This window comes from Salvia splendens, chromosome 20 (assembly GCF_004379255.2).
Source record: "Salvia splendens isolate huo1 chromosome 20, SspV2, whole genome shotgun sequence".
Classification (NCBI taxonomy): Eukaryota; Viridiplantae; Streptophyta; class Magnoliopsida; order Lamiales; family Lamiaceae; genus Salvia; species Salvia splendens.
The window spans coordinates 18,925,096-18,948,891 of record NC_056051.1 but is presented as its reverse complement, the minus strand read 5'-3'; the positions used below and the strand labels follow the sequence as shown (position 1 = coordinate 18,948,891).

Sequence of the window (23,796 nt, the reverse complement as noted above, 5' to 3'; positions counted from 1 at the left end):
AAATGTAATATAAGATTGAGTTGTAAGATTATTTTAGTTGGAGATGAATAAGTTATGAAATTATCCATCTAAAATTGAGTTATGAAATTTAAGGAATGTGATCTGTTGCTAACTTTTCTTAAGTTGCTAACTCATTAATGTAGTGTATTAAAAATATCAACACGACGATAATGAAATGTCAACATAAACTTAAGTTGATATTTTAATACATTGTGTTGACATTAATATTTAAATGTCAACACAGTTTATTAAAATGTGAACATAAATATGTGTTGACATTTTAATATGATCGTGTTAACATTTTAATATGATCGTGTTGACATTTTTAATATATTACGTTGATGAGTTAGCAACGGATCACCCTCCTGAAAAAAATTCAATCTTATAAACCAAACATAATCTATATTTAATCTTGCAAACCAAACCGCCACTAGATAGATAAATAGTCCCAAAGTAGACGAAATTGAAAACTCAAAAGTGATTTCATATTATCCATCGAGTTTTTCACACAAAATTCAGAAATTGACTTAGCTGTTTGAAAATCTTAATTGTTTAGCAAGCAAAATACATTCAGAGGAAAATTAGAAGGGGCTCTTCATTGTAAACTCAATAAACCAATACAATGTTACATAAATAGAAGCATAAATCTATATTTGATTCATACAAAGCCATACAAAGTTATTCTATTCGATTGAAGGAGATGGGATAAATACAAAGCAGAATGCCTTCCCACGTTATGACATACAAAGAAAAGACTCAGTAACACACCTTCAAACATCAAGAAGATATTGCTTCTGAAGTGACATTTCCTTCAGTGATCGGGCCAACCGACGGAAAACTTCAAGGCTGTTCCCTGTTTTGTCCTGCGATTCAACATTCAACGTCAGACCCAGAGTAATAGGAGGGAATTACATAACTAATTAGATAAGTTACAATAGGTGAGCAAAGATGAGTTTAGATTGCAAGAGGCTTGGCTCTGGTTTTACGATTTTCTATCAGGATATAACTGATATTAATACTTGAACCATAATCACCATAGCCTATTCCCAGCTTCAGCAGAGACGTAGGAAAAATCAACAAAATTACTGAATTGAGAATTCACCACGGCAAAATATCAACTTAGGCAGCATACCTCACTCAGAGATTCAAGTCTCTCAAGAACTGAAACTAGTTCTCCACAAAGCAAAAGCATGTCCTCTTTATCATCTAGCGAGGTGTCATATGTGATTGCCTTCTGAGAGTGTCTATAATCATGAGCATTTGAACTGTATGTACACAGGAAAATGCATCAGCGGAACATAAATTAAATTAGCAGCATCAAGAATAAAAAAAGTGCTCTACCTATCTTGAAAATGAACAAGGATGATGTTCATCAAATTTTGTGATAGCAGAAGCAATAGCATGATAAGCTGACTCCTGTGTCCAACGATCCGGCACATACCCACCATTGCAATATACCTCCTGCCCATGTGGGAAAAGAAATGAGGTACATGTACTGCTTTAAAAAAAGAAATATGGTACATATATATACACCATCTGACAGATCCACCATGACTAAGTCAACTAGCAATTTATAAGGGAATAGTTTGTAGATCATAAAAGATCAAATAGATATTAAATCTCAAACTGAGAAGCATTTGTTTTCTGCAGTTCCAGTTCTAAACCATAGCAAGCAGAAAGTTCCCACAGCTATATGATACACAAACATACACAGTTATTTGCTTGCACAAAATCAGATGCCCTGCTTCAAGGTGTTTTCTCACTGCCTCTCTCATTGTGTATGCGTGTGTCACTGTGTGCGTGCATAAGAGATAGATAGACAGAGACAGAGACAGAGGTACCTTTTTTGGATACTTTCAGAGGATGGAGCATAATCTTGGGATACATATAAATTGATGATTTCGTCAACTTCTCGTCTTGATAACTCATTGATGTCTTTAATCTAGAAAAACAGAAATTACAAACCTTTTAATGTACATATAGATAAACTATAAAACAAATATCACTCGATCATTCTGCAAACCTTGTTGAGCAACAAATATTTTTCCTCTGCAGCTTTTTCAAGTGCAGAAGCTAGGATACCAAGGAAAGTAGCTAGCAAAGCTAGTGTAGGCTGTTGGGATGCAGAAGCAGTAGCACCATCTGAAACCTAAAGGAATGCAGAGTAAAACATATTTCATCATTTTGAAAATCCAGATTTGAGAACAAAACCAAACGAATAGCAGGTTATAAATTTACCCACCTGCAGCCTTAGAGACTTCTTTGTAACAAGAAAATAAAGGTAAGAGCTCAAACTAAAGGAGAGACGGGAGATGCTAACATCAGCTTTCTGCAAGTTCTGAAAAATTATGTCATATAGAGAAAATAAATAAATATCATAAAAACTCAAGATGTCTAGATCTTTCATGACTCCATCCATTAAATTACTAAAAGTAAGGAAATCTAACTACCTCTGATCGTACAGATTGTATCGATGAGAAAATGTCTAGGTCACGAGAAAAGAGAGAACTCATCATTCCAAATAGCCCTTGAACTAATCCATATTTGTCACTCTCCTCGTATGGCCAAACCTTATAAAAGTCAACAATTTATAGTCAGAGAAAACCTCTTAACAAAAATTTACAACTGTTGAATCCTGAAAGCCAGTAGAGAATAATTGAGGAATAAATGTTAAATTTGTATGCTAGTCGGTTAGCATCTATAATACTCCCTCCGTCCCTCTGTAGCTGAGTCGTATTCCTTTTTGGGTTGTCCCACTGTAGCTGAGTCGTTTCTTTTTTTGGCAAAAAGCAACAACTTTTCTTCTCTCTTACTTTTCTCTCTCTTACTTTATCTCTTCATCTCTCTACCTTTTTCCTTTCTACTTTATTATTCATTTACTCACCTCACTTAACACAACTTTTCTTAAATCTCGTGCCGAAAAGAAACGCCTCTACTACAGAGGGACGGAGGGAGTACAAGAAATGCAACCTATACTATCTGGACAAGATACATAAACACAACAATCACATGCATCTCTTGTTGACATTCTAGGATAAGATTAAGTAAAGTAAATACATCTGGATCTTCTTTACCTTGCTAAGTATACCCACAACGAGGTTGATTATTTCCATTGTAAGTTCACTGGCATCTAAAAGATCTTCCTGGAGGATTTGATCAAACAGTAGTTGATGACCTTTAATGAATTCTATGATTTCACGAACCACTTTATTTTTCACCTGTAATACACTGTTGAATTAAAAGGATGTACTAGGACAGTTCACAAGAAAAAGGGGAGAAACAAATTGCCTATGACAGCCAACTAAGGTAAACTGAAGAAATGATAAATCAAAGGACTGGAAAAGCTAAAAGCATTTCAAATACAATGCATATGTTTATGACTGTTTCGGAATAAAAAGTTTTCATGAAGACAACATTGACCTTAAACATATACTAGTCATGGTAAGCTGCAACATGCACCAATAGGCCCAGGGATGCCGTTGTTTTAAATGCATTTAACTTTATCAAATTAACAAACATAGTGCCTCAGTGTAATTGGTTGAATGACAAAGGCATGCTACTAGCTACTTTTACAACAACATTGCCTTCGATACTAATTAACTTTATGTGGACTTGTCGAGAAATCCCAGCCTGAGTGCAGGACGTAGAAATTATACAAAATAGTTTGCACCCTTTCTTAAGAGCGTAGAGGATGAAACTGTATAGTGCTTATCACAAACGGTTATTGTATATAATGCATAATAAGTCCATTTACAAAGATTTGTTGAATTGTCTAACCTCAAGGAACTCAGATGTATCAACCAGTGAAGTTATCGAAAACAAGAATCTCAGCGTAGGAGCAATCACCATTCGCAGTTTATCAACATCAAAAGAATTCTTCCCGAACTTGTTGTCAAGGCGCCTCATATTTCCCTGATGTAGATTAGTAATTTATTCAAAGCCAATTAGATTAGACGTTCTGATGTACTGATGGGAAGGATAAGAGAAGACATGACATACCTTAACAGGTAGATGTAGAGCTCTGCAAGAAGCAATATGCTGCAGAGATCCCATTGAAAATAAATGCTGAGAACCCAGTCGTCCGTATTTCTGGCTTATTCTCAGAAGCAAAGAAAGTTCTGCTTCAAGAGTACAGAGGCGCTGCATAGAATCTAATGAAAACCCACCATCCTGAATAATAGTAAGAATATATAAGGAAGAAATGAGCTTAGAAAATTCATAGGCTGCAAATAGAACAGCAATACAAACATGGCATGCATATCTCATATACAACTGCCTTGCACATGCACACTGTATAAAGTTAATACACCTGAAGTTCACTTTGAAAAGCTAAAAGATAGAAGTGTGGAATTTTTTCATGTGGTTCCTAATTTTGAATAGGCACAAGCAATAGAAATTCTTCTGAATTTATCTAGAATAAAACCAAAGTTTAAGACTCTTACCATTATAGTGGATTTGAAAATTGAGAGTAGAATTTAGAAAAAAAATATGAGGTTTTACATTATTAACATTCATATCCTCTATCTTCTTTCTTATTGGTGAGAAGGAACTTGCTGTTTATTCTTCAACAAAGAAAAATATTACAAGCACAACATATGTACTAAGGTTGTTCAAGTCATCAAAACTAAATTGCATGCCTAAAAGATAACAAGACAATATTAAGAGTTACATCAAAACAATATTATGCATATATTTTTCAAAATGGAAAAGCTTAGGCTCCTTTACCTGACAAGAAAAATTACTTATGCTCGTGAAGCAACTCCTTAAGAAACCTCTAGTCTCAAGTTGACTCAAGAAAAACTTATCGTGATCTACTCGGACGAGTGCATCCAGGACATACAATGATATAGTCTTTATGGATTCACTGCCCTGTGTAGCATCTTTTATTACCTATATATAAAAAAGAAAAGTAAATAAATAAACGATACAAATCAAAAGGAAGAAGAAGTAGGTAAAGGCTCAAAACATAAAAATTAAAGAAAAATAAGTAAGATCTGATTTTTCATTTACTTTTAAGAGGCAATTGGAGAGGAGACGAAAATGTAAAAAACTTGCACCTTAAGAAAACTATGCACAGTAGCATTGCATATTTGCAATCTTTGGATAGGACAGAGTAATGGTCAGTTCCCTCCTGCCACCCACCAGACATAATACTTGTGTGTTCTCACTCACTCATCTATTTATTTAATTAACAGCTTCATTGAAAGGAATCTTCCTAGTTTTTGTATTCTTAGGTAATTTACCAGCTTTAGGCTATGTCTAGAAAATTGTGCCATTTGATAAAGGAATACTGTCCAATTGAACATAACAGACTCATATACTATCTTGCAGATAGTAGATGAAACTAAGATTGTGAGAAATCATCGCAATGCAATATAGAAACATGGTTCCATTATAATTAAACCTTTTAAACTCTATAATGTATCTGCTCAACCATTATGAAACAGCATCAATGAGAGATAAAAACGGTTTATACTCCATGCTCTAAAATGTTCTATCAGAACAATTAGAATAGTGTTGTAAATGGCATAACCCATATTGAGCGATTCAAATTTGAAATTATGATAGTAAAACTTTCTTTTACACAAGTTACATGCCCAGGAAAAATCAGGAGAAAGAGGATATCGGACAGTCTACAATTAGAACTAAGCCAAGTTTTTCTTTGGAATGTAGCATCAATTTCTTAAGAAAAACATGACATCATAATCTACACCAATTGTTGAGGTCTTGAGGAATGATTAACTTATTTACCCAATCCTTATCTGCAGGTTCCCACATACAACAAAAACCAAAGTTCATATTTCCTACTTATACATAGTGTCAACCACACCTTCCATAGTTTATTGATCTTCTTCTCCTGGCATTAAACTATATGTCATAGTTATTTTACCCTACTTATGTTCATCATTAGCAACAAATGGCAAAACATTAATCAAATAACATGGAAAAAATAGAGAGTACAAATTTCAGAGAAGATTTTTGTGATTATCCAACCAGATTAAGAATGGGCTGGCCTTCCTTTCTGAGGATTGAAAAGTTTGCATGAGCTAATTCAGCTTGATCTTTATCAATCTGTAAGAGATGTGCTCCGGTCAATATAATGAAAATGCTGGAAATAAATATTTAAATTATGAATCTGAACCTTTTCAAGATCTAATTCTTCATCTTCTTGTCCATTTTCGGACAAGAACTGCAATATTGTTGCCGGAACATCGGAATCAAGTATGTGCTGACTGTACTGGAAATAGCTAAGAAGCAATGCATATTGGCTGGATTAAGAAATAACAAAACTTATTCAAAACTTATTAGTGTTCACTTTTCATTTCTAGACATTGCAATGAGGAGGGAGTATTTTCTTAGTCAGATGTCATTACCGCCTTCTCAGTGCTTCTGAAGATTCATGTCTAAGAATTGCCATGATTAGCTTGAATAAAATAGAGCGGCAAGCTCCATTAGATAATTGTTTACTCATGATAATGTCAAGACAGGTGACGGTATCAGATGATGAGTCACTAGAGAAGACAAATCTCTCATCACGAAGTTTTGCCATGCAAGTGAGACCAACCTTGAAAGATGCAACAAATCATCAATATACATTCAATATATCAGAAATAAACTCGAAGAAGCTGACTTATTTGGTTTATAACCTGGGTCAATATCTGAGCCATCTTCAAGGAACAGTCAGGAGCACCAGAGAAGTTCAAGGTAGCATCTAGTAACCTGTTCATACGACTCTAGAGTGAGTACCAACACAAGCATACCTTAGTAGATAATAAAATGGAAGATATGGACCTACTTGAATAGAATATCAGATCGATTCTCAAGAAATGAGATCCTTTGAGATGCAGCTATCTGGAGGTAAACCAAATAAGATCACAACCAAAAAATAAGGAAGACAATTAATAAAATTAAATAGGAAGGAGGCAATAAAAAAATCAACTTCTTAAATCAAAACCAACATTTTCCTTTACCAACTTCCAGGCATCTTGTCACCTTAAAATGCTAAGGATCAACATCAAGAAAAAGAAAAATGGCAGGATTGACTTTATGCATATACAAAAGTAACAAAAAAGTTGCCCCCAACTCCCAGAGCAAACTCAGTTTGTAATAGAGGGTTCATGATTAAAGCGTATTGTAAGGAAGATATGCATAAGATGGAGCAAACCTCAACAATCTGCGACCAGCTTGTTGACATATGTAGCTGGGCAGCTTGTTCCTCAAGGTTCTTGTTGTATTTCCATCCCCATCTTAAAAGTTGTTGAATAGCTTCCCTTATTTCGCTCAACTCAGCTTCACCCTGAAAAGTACTTGACTGGGCATCGTACAAATTGAATTTCTGTCAAGAGAAGTTATAACCAATTTATTAACTTTATTTCAATGAAATCACAAGTAGACGAGTCGAACATGAGGAGGTGGGGACGAGAAAATACCTGCCAGAGTCTATCTCTAAGAGATGCTAGGTCAATAAGGCGATCTCCACGTTCTGAACTGTAATAGACACTCCTTCCTGATGTAGTTGGGCTGGAGAGGATATCCTCAGCCTGCAAAGCATGTGGCATTAGATAAAAGTAAATATACTACAGTAAAAATTGTTTCACCTTACCAGGGATGAGTATTTTGCACTAGAAACAAACTGCGACGACTTCAAAGTGATATCAGGCGACTCAAACTGGACAACACCAAGCAACTCGAGCACCTATTATCCAAATAAGGGTTAACCAACAAGTGAGTACATTTTAGACAAGCACTGAACCCAAGTAATGAAGGAACTGATTACATCACTATGTAATTTTCAATTAGTGAGGTAAAACTGGAAGAACATACGTCCAGAAAAAAATTACTTATCCTGACAAATAGTATGATAGAAACACATTACCTTACTTTTACTGATGGGATAATTGGATCCATCGAGATCAATGCCATATTCCGCATGTCTTTGGCCAAACAACTCAGTGAGAATACTTTGGCAGGCTTCATGATGATTGCGATCTAGTATGTCTGCTGAGTGTAATTCTACAGCTAAAAGCTTCAACAACCAGGCTCTCTACAGGAGGCAAGAAGCAAAATTAGCAAGGAAGCAATTACTTGTTCTGAGGTCTAGCACCATTTAGTAAGTTTTGTTCTACTTTATATCAAATCAAAATAGAATATTAAATCAGAAACCAATCAACCATGCATTGGCAGTCGGGCACATGCACAAAAAGAATAGAAATAAAATTCGCATATGCATATTACAGATGAAGATAAAGATGGATTAGTCAGTAATAAAACCTGATGGAGTGAGCTGATCCGAAGCGCCTGGCTGCTGCTTCTCTTTGGAAGGGGAGCAACACCAATTGAACTCAGATGCTAGATTTTAGGACATATAATCAATATAATATTAGCCAAAGCCTCCTCGTTGACTTAATAAACAAATTTGAACATATCATGGCAAAGGAATTACCTTAACAAAAAAATGGTACTTTTTGGTACACAGCAAATCCATAAGAGGTGCAGAAGTCAATGGATCCACGCATAGTTCATAAAGGAGCTGCAGAAAAGTACTTAGCTTATGCTGACAAAAGTACAAAGCAGATGGTTCTACAACATCCACGTCACCGAGTCATTGACAAATAGCACAAACATTTATTAACGCTCCTAACCTGAAAGCCGAACTCATGAAGCAAAGCATTGACATCTGGAATCAAAAGTTTGTCCAGAATTCCAAGAATGACCTTCAAACAACTATAAGACACAATAAAGCATGTTATATGTTTAACAAAGTCAAGCAAAAAGAAATCAAATCAACCTACAAATAAGTGTAGTAGTGTATTTTTAGTGAAAATAGTTTTAAAAAACCTGTACTGAAACTTTGGTTGAAGCAATGTCCTCTCAACCGGGCCATCAATGTCAAATTTAAGCAATAGATGAGTGATATTTGGAGCTGGTCTACTGATATTGTCGATAAGAAGCTGCATTCAGAACTTTAAAGTTTTGGACTCTCTAGATGGATCATAATAGATACAGCAAATTATAAAGAGAATTAAAGCAAATTTAACCAACTCTTTAAGATTAAGCAGTGTTAAATTCTGATGTGATTCTCTTTTGTATAAGTGTTTAGAGAAACAATAGTTATGTGCTTTGAGGCCATGAAACAAAGTAACCCTTAGTTTCTGACATTACGGCGAGCCAATTAGTTGTCAAGCATTAGTTGAAAAAGGTTTCCTCAGGAGGTTGTGGGCGAGTAAATCAGTTTCAATTCAATCAATCTTTCCTGCTTCTGTGGTCATACAAGTGTCTTTTCCAGGTATTCTTTTCTTTGATGGGATTTATCCAATCGTGTTTCTTCGACAAGAGCTAGACAAGTCCGGGACACCCCCATTAGCAGTTTGCAATGGTGGTTGTCGTAGTGAGTTTGTTAAAGGGCCCTTGTTCCTTACTCCACGGACATAGGTGTGTTTGGTTGTACTAGGATGCCCCATGTCCCTTCTCTCTTTGTTGTTTTGGTTATTTTTTCTCTCCTTAGGCTTTGTCCTAGAAAACCTCTTCTGTAAGTGTGGTTATCCCATCCGCAGTCATTGGCTTTTCCCGAAGTTGAGTCATTTCCATTGGGGTATGACAGAGTGTTGTTTTAAAAGTGTACATTAAATTCATTACTTAAATTAATTTACCCATTAAAAGAAAATATGCAAACAAAACTAGCCAAGTCCAACTATTTAATGATTGCAAGCTACATGCGTCCTATTCAGCTGCATGACCTAAAATTCTAACTATTATGAACACATTAAAGCTTCTCTATACTCTCTATCCCCTTGATGAAATTCTTGCCTCTTTTTCCCGTTTAATTTGGCCCAGTTCACAACATGAAATATGAAATAGAGATTGGTGCTTTCAATATTGTTGATGTGTTTTCAATATTGTTGAATCTAAGAATGCATAAAAGGCTTTACTGGCATAAATATATTTTTTTAAAAGGGGGGCTTACTTGCATAATTAGGACACCAGGATCTGTACCGCTGTCCTCAATTATTTGACACTCTTCAGATCGCATCTCTAAGCAGGCAGCATAATCCTCAATCAAAGTACTAGCAGTACCAGATTTCAAGAGCAACTGTGAGAGCCCAACCATACGAGAACTGCATCCATTAAGATTTAAGACAAATAGTCATAATCAGCAAGTATTTTCACCTTAAGATTATGATGCAGATGAAAATAAGGGAGATTGAGCAATTGCCTTAGAATACTCAATATTTTAATGGAGCATAGCTGAATCTGCAGCAGAAAATCATATCGAACGTATTCAAGTAAAGCTACAATTTGACTATTGTCTTGAGAGAGAATGACATCCAAAGGCTGCATCAAAGAAACATTCAGAGATTTTTCCACTCAGTGCACTGGCTTATATTAATAAAGTGTTAGCGCGAATACAGATGTTCAATAACATAAGGTTGAGCATTAAATGAAGATCACCTATGGCACGCAACTGAGAGGCATAATAATGAGAAAAGGAATATAAATTAATACAAGCAATGAAAAGCTAATTAAAGGTTAAGCATTCCGTCAAGAAGAAAAAAGAGTTGTAGATTTCCATTTCATTTCATTATTTGTTAGTGGAAGCGGAAACATTACTCCTCCTACCACTACTAGATGGTTTGGTCTAGACATGTAGTTTTCTTTACCTGGCGTAGCTGGACTATTAATTATTTCTCCACTGAAGAGCATGTGTATATTTCAAAGGTAGGCTAAGACTGAAAGCTTCAGAGAGCATTGAAATAAGAGCTCCATGTCAGGAACTGAACATATCTCTTAAATGATTGCTCATAACTTAATCCAGGAAATCCTAATCACAAAAATTAGGGGAAGGTTCTGATGGTGCCCTCATCAAATCAAGGAATTTTTATAAGGACTCACCATTAGAGCTTGAAATTATTCCCTTAGATTGACAAGCTTTTTCAGCCGCACTGCCTCAGTATATTGACGTAGTAGTGTAAAAGCAGGGGTATTTGTGAACTAACGGTAAAATGACTATAGAATTAAATGAGAGAAGAATTTACCTAGTTAGAACTATTAAAATAGTTCAGAACCTTGATACTGATCTAACAGTTTTAGGTCAAAATTATGTAATTAACTCATAAAAGAAAAAAAGTTATTAAGAGTTGTCAAAAAATAAAAAGAAGCAGCAGTTTGCCCCATAAATCAACAATGAAATATAGTATTGAATAATGGGCAAAAACAAGAAATAGCAATAAATACCTGATAGAGGGGGCGCCAGAAGTCAGAAACATTTGAATCTTTTTCCATAACAAGAACCACAATTTCCAAACAAAGCAGGACAGCCTTTTCAAGGAGATGCCCGTAAATCTGATTTGTACGTTCTGTGATTAGAAAATTAACTCCTTGTAAAACAATCCCCATTACATTCCGAAACAAGGTTTTCCCACTCATAAAATCCTGCATAATAACCAATAAAAACCTAATGAGAAACTTTTCAACCCCGTAAGAATAACAGAATACAATTTACCAGTTTTAATCATAAACCCAAGTGTTATCAGAAGTAATATTAAGAAAGGCAAGCACAAAATGGAAAATGATATACAGACAATACAAACACACAATACCCAAATCAATAATGAAGATTAATTTAGTGAGCTGGTTAATAGTTCTTTTTCCCATGCAGTGTGCAATTTAATTTCAAGCTTTAGCATTTACGTAGTTTAATTTATAAGAATACAAATCTCACAAGCTTTGGGTTATTTCAAAACAAGGATCTCTAAGAATTTACTATAGTCAACATGAGAGAATATGAAAAGCAGACAATACAAAAACACTATCACCCAAACAAAATGACAGAAGCTATCATTTTCAATTATGTAACAGCATCCTTGTTGGTGAGAGTATAATAATCTAATACCACTCACACACATAAGTTACAGATTGGTGAATATGCATCAGAAGAAGAAAGAGCTTAAACACTTTTAGCATTGCAAATTTTAAAATATTTGTCCGTGGTCCTTCATATAAAGCTGTTTGCCAAATGTAACTCTTTAAAAAAGCAAACAAATTTCAGATTTATCATAAGAAAAATAAAAGCAGACTGGCAAAATTGAATGGAAAGTCAGCAGTTCAACAAAGTACCTACAGATGATCTGAGAACAAGCAAAAAGGCTAATACCTTCATAATTTCTACAACTGGAAGCTGCATATGAATTGGATAAGACTGCCGCCCCGATGAATTTTGAGATTCATCAACAATAGCATCACTATCTTCTTCTCCTACATCATACATGCTCAACATCCTACACATGATAACATTTGCAGAATGGCATTACAAAAAATAACATCCTGGAACTAAAGTAGAGAAATTATAGCAATGATAGAAGTTAAAAACACATATAAAGAATCAGATCTCAAAGTAAATTTTAGTGAGGCTGCTTAATCCAGGAATTGATCGAACTCACATCTGAAAATGCTTAAGACATGCTATAACTAGTTGCCACTTCTCAGAAGGATCTGCATAGGCTCTCTGTGGGAATGGGCCAAATACATGATCATATACAAATCTGAAGATGCCAATGAATCTGGTAAAACAAAAGATAAAAATGTTAATAAGAATTTTACAAGTTTTACCATAATAAATTTTGGACTATGAATACCTATGCCCTCTATCACTGACATCCTGTTCGTCAGAAACAAGAGTATTTAATAGATTGATGAACGAGATAGTGGAAGGATATTGCTCTCCTCGAGCTTCAATTTCATTCAGCTCAAATCTCATATCATACACCTGCAACAAAAAAAGTAACAAGACTCCAAATCAGATAATAGAGCAATTAAAATGAGAGAGTAAAGGAAGATTGATTTGAGTTTGTATGCATTGACTACCTGAGTTTCACATACGATTTCAAACGAAAGACTACACTATCGAATAGCTTAAGGGTGTAAAATCAACCCATTGATTAAAATTTTGGTCATGAGAATGTGATACTCAAGAAAATATTGGGTAAGTTCTATTATCAAAAGAGATTATATAAATTTCTGGGTAATATAAGCAGAGAGGCAAAGTAATTCACCTGTGTCTCCATAGTTTGTCCAGTGTATCCAGCATTGGGTGCAACAACAACAGGTAAGTCGTACTGCTCCAAGAACCTCCAAATTGTTTCTTTCATAATAGGAGATACATGAACAAATGTAGCAATGGCATTGCGCAAAGCACCCTATCAATACATGCAGAAGACATTCAGGAAATCTTAACTCGCTGGAGGAATAACATTAAAAGGTGAGAAAAACTCTAAAACTGCGAGAAGAACCTTGAGATAAGGAGGAACATTCTCATAACTGAGGAGTTTGAACAGTGGCTCGATATCAGTAAACCAGTTCTTCCTTTCACTGGGATTTCCATTTTCCACAACCTATATCACAGGGAAAGGATAATAAGCAAAAAAACAAGCAAACCTTCAGTTTTTATTTACAAAGTATAAACATGACTTTGGGAAGAAAAAAAAATAAACAGTTCACAAATCTTGTACAAGATATATCAGTACATAAACACAACCAAAAGCTTCTTCAATAACAACATAATATCTTTGATTGATCACAAAATATGGCCTGTTACAGTTTCAGTCAGCTGAGACTGCTCCTTGGAGTTCTGATATTGTGTTATTAAGCTACTGGGGAAAAAGATAGCAGCATGGAAATTTGCTATTTGAAAAGAAGAAAAAATTATCTATTGGACTGAATGGAAGGAGCCAGAAGTGGACAGGACATCCAGAGGAAAAACAAACAAAAGCAAGGCTATAATTAAAACAGAGCTAAAAACATCCTTTCTTCCCCTCTACAATGATACAGGTTCCTTCCTTATATTAAAACATCCTTTCTTCCCCTCTACAACCAAATGGATCAAGAAAAATATAACCCTAATGATGTACAAGCTAAAAATCATTTAGTCCATAAAGGTAAATGCAATTGGAAAATTGTTGATGTTCTTCTGGTAAGTGGTCAAGACAATGGAGTTTAAACAAAGTGATATAAAGCTTCACCTTTTTCAGAACACTCAAATACGCAACTAGTGCTTTGGAATCGCCTTCTTGAAACTCTGGCAATACTGCCCCAGGAGTCTGAAATGACTGCTTAAACTTTTCCTCATAAATAGATAAACAGTCGAACAAAGTACTCCACCCAATAGAGCGAAATATTTTCCCCTGAAGCAACTCAAAAACTTTGGAAGCGCCCTCTGGAGTACAAGCCTAAAAAAGGAGGCAACGCTAACCGAGTAAGGAATGGAAATGAAATTACTGTAACTTTATTTTTATTTTCAGCCAAAAGTGGACAGGGAACATACCAAGGAACTTAGCATCTTCAAGAATGCCACGAGCGTTTGAGAATTGGTATGATCCTCACCAGAAAACTTAACAAATGTCCAAATAACATCATTACCAGACAGTAATTCAGGTTCTTTCTGCAGAAAGTAGTAGCACAGGTAAAACAGTCAGAATTTGAAATAACACCATCAAAACAAAACATCTTAAATGACTAAACGAGTAAACTAATTATTGGTCTTGCTAGCAACATGGAAACATAATCATGTGAAGTCAGAAATATTTAGTATCAGATACAGCAAAAAGTAATAGAGCCTAATTATCAGTTGAGAATAGATAAATAGGATGTTAGAGACACTTGAGAGCCTAAAAAATTAAACATCAACCATACAAATATGAACTTAGGTGGATACAAATCAAACAATAATGCAAGCCAATTCAAGAAGCTTGAAAGTCATGTTCATGACTGTGTTCAATTCATAAATTACATCCACCAGAAAACCCAGGTAGCTTAGTTCAATTAATTACTTTAGTTATATGCATAAAGATCAGAACAACATCAATATCAAAGATGATACTCCCTCCGTTCCACGGTAGTTGAGTCATTTCATTTTCTGCACTCGTTTTGAAAAAATAATAATAAATAGTTAATGTGGAGAAAAAATAAAGTAAGAGAGAGAATAATGTAGAGAAGAGTCTTATCTACATTATTCTCTTTCTTACTTTACTATTTCTCAACTTTAACTATTTATTACTCCCTCCCTAAAGAATATGCACTTTGAGGTCGGCACGGGTTTTAATGTAAAATTGGTAAAGTAAGAGAGAGGTAGGAATAAAAAGTAAATAAAGTATTGTTAGTGGAGAATGGGTCCCACCTCATTAGAGAGAGAAGAATTCCAAAATTAGAAAGTGCATATTCTTGTGGGACGGACTAAAAAGGAAAGAGTGCATATTCTTGAGGGACGGAGGGAGTATCATTTTTCTAAAATGAGTGCAGAAAAAGAAATGACTCGACTACCGCGGAACGGAGGGAGTACATAACTCTTTGGACTTCTTTGCTTCGGTTGAAATGGGTTGATGGACTACTATACTATAGGATAGTCATTCATTCACTTTGACATATGACACTTGGGAGGATAACTTGACGTTAGATACTACTATCTAAGAAACTGATAGACTATTTGGTTCATGTGAATCTTGTGGAGGGAGGTGTGACTCGCATAATCCACCACAAACAATGACAATATTTCTTTGAAAATGAAAGTGAAATCACTTAATTGGTCCTGAAGATTCCTTTTTTGGCAGCTGAAAAATTATACAGCGGGTCTTGATGCACTGCACCAAGGACTGGAAGCAATAAGAGGAATTAGTGGAAGTCCACATTATTTTATTCTGGCATAAATAAAATACTAGTTAGAATAAGTCTGGTTCAGTCTTAATGGCCGATAGCTTTAGCAATAAATTAGGACATCCAACACGCATCAGGATAGACGAGGAAGATTCTGCTTGAGAAATCGGGGCTGGTGCTCTGTACACGATCTGTTTTCTATAATCTGATCACCTTTGATACCATCTAGTTATAGAATAAAAGTTGGACACATGAGCTCACCCAAACCAATGCACAGGCAGGTTATCATCAAATCCATAGTTCAGCCAAGAATGTTCCCAAAACTACCTTCCGCTCTCACTAGAGGAATTATGAATTCTAGACTTCTAGTCATGTCATTCACCCTGATGAACAGCCTGACCACCTTTTAAGCAACCATGAGCTACTTATTTCAGTCATTTTTATCAAAGTTTCTCATTGTCCTCTTGTGCAGTTAAGCTGGATGGGAAGTTTTCCAATGAACTATTGTCATTTTGTATTTTGTTCATTCTATTACTCAAAGCAAATAATATAGTTTGTTTGTTCATTGCTTGGTTTAATAGTATTATTTCCATCACAAACATACTCACCAAATTTTCATGTGCAGTAAGGAGAGGAGCAAGAATGTACACCTGATATATTTCACTGACAAACTCTAGAAGAGAGACAAAAGGTTGTATTGCAATTTCAGAAGTTTCTTGGGGAAGGGCACTGCTCTCTATCATCTGGTTATGAGTGCCAGCAGCGCGGTACGGACTCAGCATGGCCATAGCCTTCTCTTTTGTTTCTTTGACCTGTTAGAATAAATTAGCATCAAAGTAAAAATTCCAACATTATCATAGGAAGAGAAAGATATAAATTTGCACTTGGCAAACTTAGAAGCCTTCATAGTCCAAGGTAATTTCAAACTCTGTTTTAAAAGTTAACGAATCTAACAAAACATAATACAACGAACCTTGTCCCTGGCAAGTGGATGTGAAAGAAAGCATGTCATTAGCTTGTGAAGATAAGCATTGTAGACATAGACCATATCCTCATCATCATTCTGTAAAAAGAGACAAAACTTAAGTTGATGGAAAGCTCAAGAAAGAGATGGGCAGCACAAAAAGAATCAGGAAGGTACTCTTAGTCAAACAAACATTTTAACATCATTTTCTTTATCGAGTACTGACAATCTTCATATTAAGAGGGATAATATAGTATAAGCCATAACAAAAGAAGTGAAGACAAATATGCAGATGAAAACACAGCAGAAAGAAACACAAATGCAGAGGAACATATATATAAGCAGAGGGAAATACAACTTCATGCGGGAAAGGGAGGATGAGAGAGCCCAGCGCTAAACAACAATAATATTCACTTACTTCCAACTTCCGAGAAACATCTACCAAACTACTCCACACACAGACAGTATGGAAAAGACTCGAGTAAATATCAATCAGTTTATAGTGTCTGACTAAGAATGGAAAAACATTGTTGGAGCAATTCATAATCATACCAAATATGCCATACTGCCTAAATACCAAATAGAACTATTGTCCACCCATTTCAAATATGACATATTGAAGTACTTAGTTACACAAAAAACATTACTCAAAACAAACAACAAAGCATGGGCACCCAAAAGCCATAACTCCATGAATGACAACTGTAAAGCCCACCAAAGATGAGATACACCACAAGTGGCTCATTGCAAAGTTTTTTAGAAAATGATAACTCACACGTCACAACTACATACAATTAGGCCTTGAAAAGATGGTTCCACAAACGTGTAAAATATGGAATCAAAGACAAAGAAAAAGGAAATGAAAAACGAAAAATCATATTCCTATTGGCATTGTTTAAAATAGATTTAGGCTTGAGCTGCTATAAAACCCTAGCCACTAGTAAAAAAACATATACGTATACAGCAAAGACTTAGGAGCTAGCATCTATTTAACATCCAACTTTAAATGATTAAAAGGAGATTCTGACTTGCATAAAGTAAATCAACTAGAAAACACCCAGTGATGCATCCATCCACATTTGAATACTATTTTACGAGATTAGGAAGATTGTCTTTCTATGAAGAGGAATCCATATGCAATTCTAATCTTTACCAAACTAGTCTTAGGATTTCATAAATGATATATTTATTGCTACATAGAAACACAAAAAGTCACCAACCTGATAAGCTGCAGATCTGAGAACCTTATCGAGCCAAAATTGGAAGACATTATTGGCAAAAATGACTTCCAAGCATGAGAAAATACTTTTCATATCATTGGAAGAAGTACTAGTTGTTATCTCTTTCACATCATTTCCATCTTGCACCAACATCAAATGTACAACCCATGCAAACCTTACACAATTAACAAAACCTTCAACTAAAGGATCATTTCCTGTAGCCATCACCTGAAGGAACCATTAGATCAAGTAAGAATCATATGACACACAGATAAATATCAATAAAGTAGGTTAATAATCTTACAATCTCATTAAAGCCATGCCTAAATGAAGCATCGTGAGATAAGACTGACACTTTGTCAGGTGCTGTACTCAAAGCATCTGATATGAAAGCAATGACAATAGAGAATAGAAGGCTGTATATAATCTGCACAGAAAAAGAATAGAACTCCATATCTCCAGCAACAAAACAAAAATGAACAAAATAATCATAGGAGAATCGTTTACAGAGCCTTATAATCATAAAGTAAGATTTCAGACCTGATGCTTCATAGTATCTGTGGCCCCCGTGTATTCCAAAGCACATTCTCTTAAAGCAAAAAGTATATCTTTAACATCTTCAGTGCCTGCATGTAGCAAATGCAGTCTTATCATTCACTCTTGCAAAGCTCTCCTCTTATTCGAGTTTGGATGACATGACTTGAATAACTTCATAGCCATAGGCATGAACTGGAAACCATGTAAGATGTGGGGTTAAACATTGATTATCTGAATTATTAAGTTTCAATAATATAGAGAGAGAAACCATATATGAATGATTATGAGCTTTTGACTCTAAAATTACTTGGAAATTAAGGAGACTAAAGAGTACTGAGTAAGGGTATACATTAGAGGCATGCAATAAACGATTGAGCATGTCATATAATTTGCAAGAACTACAAGTTGTGTAGAGCGTGTGAGAGTAAGAGATATACATTAGAGGCATGCAATAAAAGATTAAGCATGTCATACAATTTTCAAGAACTGCGAGTTTTGCAGAGGGTGTGAGAGTAAGGGATATACATTAGAGGCATGCAATAAGCAATTAAGCATGTCGTATAATTTGCAAGAAATGCAAGTTTTGCAGAGCGTGTTCTATATTCATAAAATTTGCACTTAAGCTGCAGCTGAAGGAGATTCCAAACATTGTAATTACAAATGGAATCGAAATCACAATAGCAGCTTAAAAGTAGTTTCAGCAGAAGATATCCTTCTCAGCCTTACTTGCACGCTCAACCAAAATTGAAAGAACAAGGCAATGACCAAGAATGAGCCTTTCCCTAGAAATTACAGCTTTTCTCTCCACCAAAGCACCCCTGGAGTCAAGAATGTAGCTCTCAGAATTGGGGCCTCCTACACCTGTTGGGTCTTCTCTTTTCAGTTCCTACTTAAGAGAAAATCATGTGATGAACCTAATGTTTTTAATAGTGAAGAAGGGAATAGGAAGGGAAGGAGATAGTAACAAGCAAGAACACAAGGAACATGGAAAATGTAGGAGTCCTATCAGGAAACACAAAATAGAAGAAAAAACTGCACATACATCATCTTTTCACGGATCAACTGGTAATATAAAACCTTTCAGAATATCCAAATCTTCGTTAACAAGTAACTGCATTATTCTGTGTAAAATCTGGGTAACAAAGAAATAGTGGGAGAGATAAGATCACAAAAGCCTGTAACTGCAGACCTTTCACTGCTGACTTGCAAGGAACTTAAGAACAATAAACTCAAATAGGCTGACTTACATTTCAATCTGTTCCACAAAATGATCCTTCACTGAAGTAAGCTCTAGGTTTAAAAATATTACACCAAGAAAACAATAAAATCTAATGGGTCTGGCTTGCATTTCGATCAAACATACTGGGCATATTACATTTTGCTATTTAAATCTCTCCATAATCCATATATATACACCTTTTTTCCACGCCTATGTTTAATTCTTATATTGACCCAACTTAACATTCTGATTGAAGATCTGTATCCTAATTCCTACATAAATTACTAAGCACCAAAAAGCATACCTTGTTCCATCTACATCATATCAATTTTAGAGGAAAGCTGGGGACAGAGAACGCACTGCAAGATTGGGATACGCTGAAAGTTGAACGTTTTTAATTTAATTCATTAATTGTTTACATGCAGGTCCTTAATGTGCAAGTGAGTGCAACATCATAAACAATTTTTTCTAACACAGTAAATTGAAAATTTCTAAATTTGAGAATCTAAACAAAATATATCAGCAAAGGGGCTTGAAATCAAAATTGAATATCAAAATGACCAAATACTGATAGAATACACACAGAGAAATTACTTCATCTGATGAATAAATCTTTGGAAAAGAAGATTAAACCTTTATAAGTGAAATAATCCGCTTTCTAAGTCCAGAAGCAATGAGATCTTCTAAATAACTTTGAATTTCTGCAACAAGATCAGCTTCAAGACCCTCGAGACCCTGATCAAGAACAGTAGCCTACACAAAGCAAACAGTAATAGCAATTAAGAACACAATAAGAGTATTACTAGGGATGCGAGGAAGAAGGAACAATACCCTCAATAGCATGTAAAGTGATGTAAGTAGATCTCTTCTCTCCATATACCAAAGTCCCACGCCAAGACGATAAATATCTAATGGGTCACGACCTAGCAATCCCCACTGCAAGAAAACAAAAGATAATGATTTAAAGCAACAAGGAAGAGCAGAGATGCTATATGCAATTCAAAATAGTACTCCCTCCGTCCCTTTGTAGTAGAGGCATTTCTTTTCAACACATGAATTAAGAAAAATTGTGTTAAGTGAGTTAAGTAAAGGGAGAATAAAGTAGGAAAGGAAAAAAGCATAGAGATGAAGAGAGAATAAAGTAAGAGAGAAGAAAAGTGTTGCTTTTTTGCCAATAAAGGAAATGACTCGGCTACAATGAGACAACCAAAAAAAAGAATACGGCTCAACTACAAAGGGACGGAGAGTATATGATAACAAATATATCACCGTGACCTCTTTATCCAAATAAATTCCATAATTTCCTCATCTGATCTTTCTTCGTTTTTCCCTTTTTTCATTGTTCCCAGCTATAGGCTGGTTTCACCATATTTAAAACTTGATATAACTAATAACAATTTTCAAAATCCAGTTCTAGGCAACACAGCATTATTTTCTTGTGAACATCTACGGACAAGAAAATCAAATGTTACCTCTTGATTGGAAGACACTAGCAAACGCACGCATTCTATTTCATTGAGATGGAGATCTTCGCTAATCTTTAAAGCCTGAAGATCATAAACAAGTAATTATTTGAAAGGCAGAATGAAGTGAAAGACTTGGACACAATCACATATCAATACAGTTTTGCAAATAAAAAAGGAAATAAGAGCATGTAGGGTAAAAAAATTGGATTACTGTCACAGTTATAGAAACCAGCTAATCAACCAATTAGGATTTAAGTTTGCTGTTAAGCATCAATGCAAAATGTGAAAGTTCAGCAGATGGTAGTATAAGCAGCATATGATAATCCTCCATCTCTCGGCTTATTGGATAAGCGATCAGCTTCCATGATCTCTTTATGATCCCTAATAATTTAAAATTCCAGAAAGTCCAACACATTACAGCTAAAAAAGGCTAGAAAGGACTAAGGGGTGCAGATTTTTTATCTTACTCAAAATAAGGGAAAACTATTCTCCTGTATCTTGTTATCCAAGAAATGTTTGAGGATCAGATGCTGAATGACAGTTACTGAAACCATAGCCAAACATAAGCATTTGCAATATATTTAAACATTAAGAGTTGCAACTTCATGTTATGCAACATTCTATTAACTGTAGTCACATTTTTCAAATGCCATTTAAACCACATTCTGCTGGGAGTAAAATATGGGAGAAAGGATGGTTTTAGTTATATTGTGAGGAGCAGATCATAAACACGTGACAACTTGAAGGTTAGTAACTCAGTAGATGAGAAAAAAAAGGGTATGTCACATTGTAAATCCATGAAAAGATTGTGATATATTAAGGCAATCAACCCTAACTTTACTATATCTCATAGCTTAAAATATTATTGAATCATATTCTGACATCAATATTTTCTACATCTAAGAATTCATCTAAGTGACAAATATAAGCTTATTAGCATATTTCTAAATCCATAATGGAGAGTTGAAAGAAACATGTTCACGAATCACGAGATAATATGAAACTATAGTTATGGACGTCCATTTCTTGCTAAATAAATCAAGTTTATAATGAACGTTAGTTTAATAACTACTTGTCTTCATTAACCTCAATGATTCACTTATTCATCCTAGCTTTTTCATAAAATTCCTCAATCTCCTCAAGGTGGTCTGTATGTTTATTCCAATCCAAAAGTACAGATTCACAACTTTCGATTAAGATAAAAGGATGGTGGAAACTTACTATCTGAACATCCTGATCATCGAGAGAGATTGGCGGGGAATCCGGCAGTCTGACTTCTTTGGACTGGACTTGAGCTCTATCTGACGCTTTCGGAGCCTACAAATTTTGACAAGATAAACCGTTAGTATAAAAAATACAGGAGCTGATGCCAGATAGACAGATGTATGAAAATCTTGCCGCTGTTGTATGCTCCTAACCCAACTTTTAAGGGCCCGGCATTTTGTTTAGAAAACTCATAAGATGTTTCTACGTAGCGCATCGAGAACAACCCTAAAATCAGGTGTCATAACTGGACATTTGATTCATGAAAATGCAGGAAGTAAAATGAAGATTTCTGAATCTCAAATTCTCGTAATTCAATGAGCATATGCTAGCCTAGTAGAAATGAGAAAATTGAAACATATGAAGTAAGAAAGTACCGGGTAGGAAAGTAGAGATTTGAGGGAAGGGAGCGAGAGGCGGATGGCGTGCATCAGCTCGACCCTCTGGGCAGCGGGGGGCGGAGTCCGCGCCAGCAGCGCCGCTTCGATTGCTGACAGTAGCTGCTTCGCGGACACCATTGCTGAAGGATGGAAGCGGAGATTTCTGCTGCGTTGGAGTGAAGAGAAGGCGAGGCGAGGAGCAGCAAGAGAAGAGGGTAATTAAGGGCGGGAAAAGCCCTAATTCAGGGTTTTAGAATGACTATGCGAGCTCGCAGCATTCTCACTCTTCTGATATTTATATTCAGAATTTAAATTACAACTCCGTTTTTTAGTTTCTTAATTTCAGTTTCATATATTCAATATGATATTTATAAATCAATTCTATTTTGCTTTAGTAATTTAATTAATTAAAAATTAAAGAATATGTATTGTACCATAAAATTGAATGAAAAAAAGGGAGTACAAAAATTACATCATTCATACTTTATTGCAGATGCATTGTCCGCCTTGATGGGTGTCATCTCAAGGGACAAGCAAGGGGTATTTTCTTGATCGTCATTGGTTTGGATTCAAATGACCAAATATTTCTCATTGCATTTGCTGTCGTGCAAATTGAGAATACTTATGCATGGAGTTGATTTATGAGGCTTTTGGTAAAAGATTTAGATATTACTGATTCCCGCAGTTGGACCTTCATCTTAGATAAGCAAAAGGTACAAGTAATGTTTATACTTCATTTTATATCTAGGACTATATTGACATATATTCTAATTTTTCTTTTGTAGGGACTTATCAATGCAATTAAGAATTGTATGGCATATGCACAACAACTTTAAAATGCAGTTCTCTTTGCAGTACATTAAAAGATAAGATTTTGGAGGCATCAAGATCGAGTAATACTTTGATAAAGCAATGGAAGAAATTAAGGACACAAATGAGGGAGCATACAAGTGGTTGATCGAACGCACCAACAAGAAGAATTAGAGTCGTGCTTTCTTTGGATTTCACGCAAAATGTGATATCCTCGTGAACAACATTTAGAATGCTTAAATAGAGTATTGTTATTTGCTCATGAGAAACAACTGCTTGGGATGTTGGAGTGTAT

At 35.2% G+C, this 23,796-nt stretch overlaps 1 protein-coding gene across 3 annotated transcripts; it reads right to left on the bottom strand.

Annotated features, from left to right (window-relative positions):
- Positions 1-569: 569 nt before the first annotated feature.
- On the bottom strand, positions 570-22,951 carry LOC121782887 (nuclear pore complex protein NUP205-like). 3 transcript variants are annotated; one of them, XM_042180874.1, is made up of 45 exons: positions 22,689-22,951; positions 22,270-22,365; positions 21,055-21,129; positions 20,414-20,518; positions 20,216-20,335; positions 19,090-19,249; positions 18,367-18,452; positions 18,131-18,253; positions 17,827-18,054; positions 16,616-16,705; positions 16,293-16,454; positions 14,318-14,434; positions 14,016-14,222; positions 13,287-13,388; positions 13,050-13,193; positions 12,633-12,763; positions 12,438-12,557; positions 12,152-12,275; positions 11,233-11,430; positions 10,214-10,332; positions 9,965-10,115; positions 8,839-8,951; positions 8,643-8,724; positions 8,444-8,530; positions 8,272-8,349; positions 7,877-8,044; positions 7,604-7,696; positions 7,431-7,541; positions 7,166-7,336; positions 6,797-6,852; positions 6,648-6,720; positions 6,375-6,565; positions 6,143-6,269; positions 5,995-6,072; positions 4,726-4,890; positions 4,000-4,170; positions 3,778-3,912; positions 3,075-3,218; positions 2,451-2,570; positions 2,243-2,338; positions 2,024-2,149; positions 1,842-1,942; positions 1,342-1,461; positions 1,133-1,265; positions 570-863 (listed from the first exon to the last, which is right to left on the bottom strand). In XM_042180874.1, exons 1-45 carry the CDS (start codon positions 22,827-22,829, stop codon positions 771-773), a joined length of 5,631 nt encoding a protein of 1,876 aa, XP_042036808.1. In that variant the 5' UTR covers positions 22,830-22,951; the 3' UTR covers positions 570-770. The 3 variants fall into 3 exon arrangements, with proteins under 3 accessions (XP_042036808.1, XP_042036809.1, XP_042036810.1); XM_042180875.1 differs by having other exon boundaries at positions 2,243-2,329; XM_042180876.1 differs by lacking the exons at positions 20,216-20,335; positions 20,414-20,518; positions 21,055-21,129; positions 22,270-22,365; positions 22,689-22,951 and having other exon boundaries at positions 18,367-18,555; positions 19,090-19,211.
- Positions 22,952-23,796: the final 845 nt, after the last annotated feature.

Excerpts from the sequence above, each read along its gene's own strand:
- LOC121782887 (XM_042180874.1), bottom strand. The coding sequence starts at position 22,829 with ATGGTGTCCGCGAAGCAGCTACTGTCAGCAATCGAAGCGGCGCTGCTG. Across the intron at positions 4,891-5,994 it reads GCCAGCCCATTCTTAATCTG|GTAATAAAAGATGCTACACA; the intron begins GTTGGATAATCA and ends TTTTATATATAG. Across the intron at positions 864-1,132 it reads GACTTGAATCTCTGAGTGAG|GACAAAACAGGGAACAGCCT; the intron begins GTATGCTGCCTA and ends GTTGAATCGCAG.